The 8897-nt window shown below is 31.9% G+C and overlaps 1 protein-coding gene across 1 annotated transcript; it reads right to left on the bottom strand.

The window, feature by feature from the left end:
* Positions 1-699: 699 nt before the first annotated feature.
* Positions 700-7403, bottom strand: LOC134705149 (uncharacterized). The gene is made up of 4 exons (XM_063563901.1): positions 7325-7403; positions 3554-3598; positions 1717-2355; positions 700-842 (listed from the first exon to the last, which is right to left on the bottom strand). Exons 1-4 carry the CDS (start codon positions 7356-7358, stop codon positions 805-807), a joined length of 756 nt encoding a protein of 251 aa, XP_063419971.1. The 5' UTR covers positions 7359-7403; the 3' UTR covers positions 700-804.
* Positions 7404-8897: the final 1494 nt, after the last annotated feature.

Genomic DNA, 8897 nt, shown 5'->3' on the forward strand with positions numbered 1-8897 from the left:
TCTTTTTTATTAGATTTCATATCAAAATAAAACTTGGTGAATATGTTTTTTTATGGTATTATGAACATAATAAGATGAAAAGTGAAAAATCGCGAATTATCCCTTTAAGGAATAATGAACAGCCAAATATGAAAATACCAAGAAATACTAGTTAATTGAAAAGACACAACCCTGCAAAGGCTACACAAATGAAAAAATGAAAAAAAAACTGTGACGAGTTAACACAAAAACTAATTTTAATTCGAAAGCATTGGATCAGTATTCAGTTAAACATTTGTGGCACGTTTGTTTTATTTTTTTTATTTTATCAAAGTCACAGTACAAATGCAGATTTTAATTCGCAGAACAGTTCTGGTTTACAATAATGACTACACTTAAATCTGACAGGCCGTGACGTCGTATTTATACATCAAAACTGATACTCCACTGAAAGTGAAGTCATCAGTTAATCTTACGTTTCTGTTACTTTAAATGCTGTCTTCATTGTTTTTATTTTAGTTTATAATTATCATCCTAAAACTAAGGAAGAGCATATTACATCTACTTTTAACATCATCTGGTCATGCATCTTAATATATTTGTAGTTAAGATGTTAAGATATCATTCTCATCGTTTGAGATATAAATGACCTTGAAATGTTTTTATCATTTATTTCGTCTCATGTATTTTTATGTTGAGTTGTATAAATATTTTAATAAATTCCCTTTTTAAAATGCTAACGACGACAAACAATACAAACGAAATCCAAAACACATCTTTATGAAACCTAGATTATTTTTTTTAAATTTTCAAAACTCATCTTTATTAATAGGATGGCACGCTTTTCCTTCTTCCGCCAGATCCTACAAAGTAAAAGAAAAGGACAAGTTGTACAATCATGCATTGAAGATGTTTTAAGCTCTGTAAGTGAACAAGGTTTACATTTTCCCCTTTATCAAAACAACATCAGTCAGTTTTTGTTGTTGTAAAACTTACAACTATAGACGGTGAGTTACTATAACTTATCTAATTTGACGAAGGGAGGAGTTACATTTATGTTAAGAGCCATTATTTGGTCCTTTAATTTGAAAAAAAAAATGCAATGTATGCAAGTTTTAAAAAAAATAAGTTTAATTCATTGCTAAATGGATGGATTAATATTTATATTCTGGACATTTATGTGCACATATAGGTCACGTCATGTCGAAGTGTATACGTTTGTCGTTTAATGCGACTTATACGCATATAATATGGTCAAAATATAAATGACTAACAGCTTTGCCCACAGGATATTTAACACATACTTTACATCTTACAGAAAAGTCTGTTATAATATATCTTCTTTGGTAAAGATGTAGCACAAACGAAAATGTTATTGAAGAGGTCTCAAAATGACGCTTAATGACTGTTTTGCGTTCAACTATAAAAGAAATATGTAAAATACAATTTAAAAATATGAAATACTAATGCCTTATGAACCTCTGATGAATGTTATATGGAAGATTGACAGTGCGTTTTGATTTTCGAATTCAAGAGACCAAAATCCAAGCCTTGTCATACCTTCTCTTTTCTTCATTACAAATGATAAAACTGATATCTGAGAATTGACTTTTAAATTGTTTCTTAAGCAGAAACTTTAAATGGATAAAACGTATAAGGAATACAAGGTATATAAAAGTATGTCGTATTTTTAAAAACAAATCCTATCATACAAATTATGATTATGAATTTACAAACCTCCAAGGTACTTCCTTCTTGGTGGCATTATATAATCGGCAGGCTCAGGGATGTCAAAATCAACTGGAGGTAGGTTGTCAGAGTATGGATAATTATTTAGCATAGGATGATTCATAAATGATCCACCTATACCGGAGTCGGAAGATGACGTATCACTTGATGATTGTTGTCCATTGCTTGGTAGGGCAAAATGAGGAGGAATATACCCTGCTGGCGGACTTGGTGGCACTCGAGGGGGGACATACCCTGACGGCTGACTTGGTGGAACTCGTGGGGGAACATATCCTGAAGGCTGACTTGGTGGCACTCGTGGGGGAACATATCCTGAAGGCTGACTTGGTGGAACTCGTGGCGCAACATAACCAGAAGGCTGACTTGGTGGCACTCGCGGCGCCACATATCCTGAAGGCTGACTTGGTGGCACACGCGGGGCTACATATCCTGAAGGCAAACTTGGAGGCCCTCGTGGAAGAACATATCCTACAGGGGGACTAGGTGGCTCAGGTGCTGGAAGACCATACCCTGCAGGGGTATTAGGTGGTGGCGGAGGTATACCATAATTTGAAGACGAGCTTGGTGGTGAATGGTATCCGCCGGAACTAGGTGGACTAGGTGGACTTGGTGGAGGACCAAACTCAACTGAAAAATTATTAGCAAATAGGTTAATAGCTTTATTTTTATACATATTAAATATTTTATTGACACAATACATAAGTTAAAAAAAGTCACACCAATATTGTTTTAAACATTTCAAATAGCATTCAATTATTATGTATTTTATATCTATAATTTTCTTTCGTGTAATATATATTTTTTTAAGTGTTTTAATATTCGAAGACACGCTGACCATGTTATTATAACAATTCATAAAACATTTTTATGACAAACCCAAAACGTAAGATACCCATGAAGTATTTTGTACAAGCTACATGTTATGCTTAGATTTGAATTTGAATGACCGCAACAGTTGTTATACCACCATACCGTAGTACTTTACATCTGGTTACGAAAAAGGGTAGAAAAAAACGTTCCCTTGAAATCGACAGTTGTAGGTAATTAGTAAAACATTACATTGCACTTAAATATTTCTGAGTCATAAACATATAGATTGGGTGTTATAACGCACTATTCTTTATTTATTCGGTTATTTGAAGAAATTATACAGACAGTGGTAAGAGAATGTTGGCATTATGTCAATATAGTTTTCCCTTATGATGGTGGCAAAAAAAAAATCTTCACGAAAAAGAAACAGAAAAGAGAACAATAAATAACATTCATTGGTCGACGAAAATCCTATAAATATATCATTGCCAATAAGAAAACGAGGAAAGCACAAAAAAAAACAGTTTGTAAAATAATACTAATAAAAATAACCTGTTTGACAGGAAACATTCAAAAACTGCGGATGCGCTTATGTGTTTTAGTAGAATAAACAGAAACTGCTCTACTAGTGACTTACATCGTGTCATTCATGGCAATGCATTCTGATGTAAATACATGATTATTGAATCGTTTTTGATAATCCTTCTTTTACACAATATAAGTTTGTTGAGAACCTTATACTTATCATGCCGAGTTATCTTGCATAAACTATTTATGATTTAATACAAACCATTTTTACTTTTTGTTTGTCAAATATGTGCTTTTATTTTAGGTGCATTTGACAGTTTCAAAACTACATTATCGTATAAGTTAAAGCGCAAAAGTTTCTTTTATTTAATAGCGTTAAACAAAACAAAAATTGTCGTGAATATTTTTTGGATTGAAAAATTATCATTTTAGTACGACAAAAGAACATATTGTATTAAAGAAGATTTATTTGATTTTTGTATCTTACTGTAGGTCACACCAGGGTAGCCATCGCCAACTGCTAATCCAAATGCTACAAAATAATAATAATAAAAAATAATATCACAATACTATCTACATTTAATTGTATGTATTTCTAAAACTAGTCTATAGACTATATCTATTTATTGTTACATATTTGATTAAAAAACAGAATGTTGTGCAATTCTATGCAATGTCAGTTTACAACGGTCTAGTGCAAGATATCTGCCCCTATCGAACTTGCCTTCTAAGATAAATAAAGAAAACAGTAGTTTATCGCTGTTCAAGTCATTAATCGATTAAGCCAAAAACAAATCCGGGTGGCACACCAAAAATTGAAACAAACTCGTCAACAGTAAAAGGAAATAATAGAAACACTGAAATGCTACAAACACAAATGCCAACATATATGGGAACGAACTATTTGTCAACAATTGCCATATTCCTTACACATAAACATAGTAACCGTCTGACAAAAAGTAAAATCACAAAAATTACTGAACTTAGAGGAAAATCAATTCGGAAAGTCCATAATTACATGGCAAAATCAAGTAACAATAGTTATCAAAGGTACCAAAAGTAAAATCACAAAAATTACTGAACTTAGAGGAAAATCAATTCGGAAAGTCCATAATTACATGGCAAAATCAAGTAACAATAGTTTATAGGATTATAATTGAGTACGCCAGACGCGCGTTTCGTCTACATAAGACTCATCAGTGACGCTCATATCAAAATATTTATACAGCTAAACAATTACAAAGTTGAAGAGCATTGAGGATTCAAAATTCCAAAAAGTTGTGCCAAATACGGCTAAGGTAATCTTTGCCTGGGATAAGAAAATCCTTAGTTTTTAGAAAAAAATCAAAGTTTTGTAACAGGAAATTTATTAAAATGACAACATTATTGATTTTCATGTCATTGACACCGAAGTGTTGACTACTGGGCAGGTGATACCCTCGGGGACGAAACGTCCACCAGCAGTGGCATTGACCCAGTATATAATAGAATTAAACTAACGAACTGAAAAAATTCCGAGGGACTTTTGTATTAAGTTTGTGAGTAAGAGACCATGTTTACACATCAATAACCTTTAGAAAAAATGTGTTTAATCCTTATAATGCTTGGGTCAAATATTCATTATTTTTTGTGTAATGGCTTTAAGTAACATCAAATGCACAAATGACCCGTCGTTATTAAGGAGTTGGCCGCCATACTGACTTTCTTAAATCCATAAAGGTTCGATAAATGAAACAGAATGTAAAATGAAGTAGCAACTTCATTTTAATGAGATATTATCCGAATTTGAAGCGTACAAGTAACGAAATTATCTTTTGCTTGGAAGTTTTCATTCGTATAACGTTGTGTTTTGCTATGACGTTAATACGCTAAATTTTATTTAAATCTTAATTTTATACATTTACGAAGCTGTAACGCATTATTTCGTTTATGTTATATTTGCATTAGAATTGAATCAACTGTTTTGAATTTGATTTTTAATCTCAATTCCCTGAAAATCCCGGGATCCCTGTAAGCATGTGTTTCGCGCATGAATAGATTACGAAAGTAGTCTCGGAAACATGGTTTATCGAAGTGTAGTAAAGAGAAAATTTCGAATTGACCAATCGAATTCAAGTATTTATAGATATGCAAATCATATAAGAATTATTAAAAACAAATCAGAATCAGAATAACATATCATACATCCTCCCCATTTTAAAATACGTGCTGTTATTCAACAAGATATAAGAATATTGGGTCAATTGATCATTATATAGAGTGTAACTGATATACAGATGTAAACAGATGAGAACTGGTATGAAGAGAGTATGAAATCGTGACACATGTACATGTAACATGAAAAACGAAAAACGAAATCAAATATACATTGGTCAAAGTATTATTCCAATTTGCAAAAGCCTCCACACGAATGTGTTCAATCCTGCACTTGTTTTTAATTGTTTTTTCATTACATTCATATCACATTTTGTCCCTCTATTGTAGCGAAACATTAACAAACCCTCACATTATTTGTTTTGAACGATAAAATGTGTGTCAATGGCAGATTGTTGTATTTCTGACCAATAACGAGGCATTGTTTCGCCTTAAACCTACTCAATGTAGATATTTAGAAGTAACCCTAAAAAGGTAACACCACACGATACCTATCAAACAAATACAATATTTAAGTAAATAAAAGTTTGTACTTCATCAGGAAAGTAATGACCTTCTTTGAAAATTTGAATCGTCCGGGTTGATTGTTAAAAAGAAAGAACTATCGTTCTAAAGAAAAATTCCTCATGCAGGTCTATAAATGATCATATGAAGTTTTGAGTTCTTAGTTTAGGATAGAAATTACTTTTCCTGAAATACAGTGAGTATATGTTTAAGTTCCATAAAAGTTGATACATTAAACGATTTAAGAAATTGAAAACAACGCGTTTAATAATTTCAATGCGTCCGAATCGCTTTTCTGGTTTACCTTCATCAGGAACCAACCAATCCAAACATTTGAAAGCCAAAGATGTATAAGTACCGAAACTGTTGACAAAAATACCGAAAATTGATAGACAAATAAAGTAAACTTTAGAACTTTAGAACCTTAGATATGACTACGTGTTTAAAAATTTGAGTGAAATGATAACTTTTTTATTTTTATACATATCTTAGGGGGCACATGTTACGAGTCAATGTTTCACCCGTATTAACATACCCGTTGTTTCAAATCATATGTATCCGTCTTGATACCACTCATTGATATAATAATTGTAAAATATTTCGGTCATGTGTAAAACCAACCATATACTTCAAACTTGTACAAAACATATGTAACATGATTCTAAATATGGACTTTTTATGACATTGAACAACAACGTTTTGAAACATTTTGAAGCATACTACATATGAATAAAATGAGAACAAGTTTTAAAATTTATTCATGTAGAAGGTGTTGCACGTACGGATTGTTTGGTGTATTAGAACGTCATTTCGATTTGTGCCATGGGGCTGTCAGTTTTTATTCGAATTATGAATTTGAATGTCTCTTCGGTATTTTCCGCGTCGTTTTTTTTTTTTATAAAATACAAAATATATATTGACGCCTAGAAGTTGAAGACACTGACAATCGTTTGAGAATACATAAGTTATACGGAACAGCATCGCGGGAAGTTGAATGAACTTAGAGGATATTGTTTCATAAACATGTTATATGCAGGGGACCGTCGATATGTTTATGAACAAGTAAGAGTAAATTTCTTTTAGTAATACTCAAATTATATATAATAATGTCAATGCGAATAAGTCAAACTGCTGTTGTATGTTTTTCAATTAAGGACAGCTAATGCCCGGTAAAGATAAAACTGGAGACTGTCTAGAGCAATCTATAAGGAGTCTTCTACGAAATATGCGATGACAAACAAGAGTGAATTTGGAAGACACATTGGACCATTTTGTTAAATTGTCTTATAAAAGGAGCTACATTTTGATTTAAAATTTAGGGGAGTTTGCAAACTATGATAATCCATTAAACATTGTTATAAAGAAATCGTGTTCGATGTTTGACCACAAAGTGGCACACGTAAATACCAAGAAAGTTATTCATCTACTCTGATTCACAATAAACAATAATAAAAACGATCGCCAACATGTTAATCAACAGTGCGTCATACCGAACACCTAAGTGTGCTAATTACTAAATGATGTAATAAGTTTTTTTTTCAATATTAGTCTAATGTTAAAAGACTATTTATAATTCAGCTACCACTTTATAAATACATACCATATCCAATCACTAGAAATGATATAGACAGCATATTTGTAAGTTTCCTTTTTGCCTATCCAGATAGAAATGTTAAAGGCGTCTCTTCTTAACCACTGGTATATATGACTTCAGGAGATCAAATTAACCTTTTATATATCAATAAAAAATGCATATCATGTCAATAAACTGTTGAGGTTTTGACATTTATTTCTGTCATGAAAGCTGTTGGAAATATGCAGTATTTAATCCATAATTGTTAAGTAGGAGTGGATCGAGCACTTTTAAACAAGAATATAGAATCTAAAGATCATCAACTGCCAAGTTTGTCTTTTTTTCTGCTCTAGCAATATCCAGGTTTTTTTTAATTATATTTGCTTAAAATTAACTGGTAGGAAGGAAGATTTTTACAAAACTACAAAGGAACATTGTTTTTTAACATGATATTATTTGAAATAAACATCGCAAATATTAGGCCAAAAATAACGGATTTTTTTTTAATATCATAATGATAAAATGTGTAACAAAAGCTTACACACTTGTTGAACATACAAGTTTAGATATATAGTATATTTCTTAACTCAAATTCTCCCGAAAAACAAACGGTAAGAATTTTTTATAAAAATTGTTACTGAGTTTTACAGTTTTTCTTATTTTTTGTTGTTACACTGCTTTCCCAAGTTAGAGAAGGGTTCAGCGTATACAAAAACGTGGAACCGCGCCACATTCTTTAGGTATCTGTTCATTAGAAAATGCCTGTACCAAGTAGAATATGACAGTTGTTACCCATTCGTTTGATGTGTTTGGACTTTTGATTTTGCCTTTTGATTTTTGATTTTCCTTTTTGAATTTTCCTCGGAGTTCGGTATTTTTGTGTTTTTACTTTTTTCAAAATCAGGAACATGTCGTTTGTTTATGTCAGGAACTTTTTTTTTACGCTCATAGTTTTGTTATTAACTAAAACGTTCAAATAAACAATTATAGGATATCCATATGGTCTCTTATATAACACTTTAACCCGTAGTGCCTTTGTGAATATATAGCACAGCCTGAGGAAAAACTGTCAACGTGAAATATCTAAAGGTCTCGTCATATAATTATCATAGCCAAGAAGAACCCAAGTACCATTCACCGTTTTAGAATCAAATGCATCCTTGGTAATATTTTCAAACGTGTACACCAAAACGTCGTGATTGGTTAAAAATGTCATAAACAATTAAAAATGAACCAATGACGTGACGTTATTTTCATTTTGGGGTACGAACAATGAAATTACTCATGGTTCTTCAAATTGTAAAATGGCCAATTGATGGACGTGATGAGTGTCTATAGGGTGTCTTTATGTAGGAACACTTCTGTATGAACATTTCCGTATAAGGTATATTCGTGTTGGTTAGAATAGTCACATTTGTACATGTCTTGCCAGACTCCGTTGAAAATTATATCACTGACATTTCTAAGGCCAACAAAAAAAAACCAAACTTATGGAATTAAATTGTCCTATACTGGAGCCCTGCTTTGGAGTATCGGGTTTTATTTATACGGCTTTTAATTTCTTTATTGAGCAGCCTTGAAAATAACAAAATGTCAATCA

The sequence above is a fragment of the Mytilus trossulus genome, chromosome 2, assembly GCF_036588685.1.
Source record: "Mytilus trossulus isolate FHL-02 chromosome 2, PNRI_Mtr1.1.1.hap1, whole genome shotgun sequence".
NCBI classification, from domain to species: domain Eukaryota; kingdom Metazoa; phylum Mollusca; class Bivalvia; order Mytilida; family Mytilidae; genus Mytilus; species Mytilus trossulus.

Coding starts and splice junctions, on each gene's coding strand:
- LOC134705149 (XM_063563901.1), bottom strand. CDS start 7,358: ATGCTGTCTATATCATTTCTAGTGATTGGATATG. Junction 2,356..3,553: donor CTACCCTGGTGTGACCTACA/GTAAGATACAAA, acceptor ATAATTTTTCAG/TTGAGTTTGGTCCTCCACCA. Junction 843..1,716: donor AAGAAGGAAGTACCTTGGAG/GTTTGTAAATTC, acceptor TTTACTTTGTAG/GATCTGGCGGAAGAAGGAAA.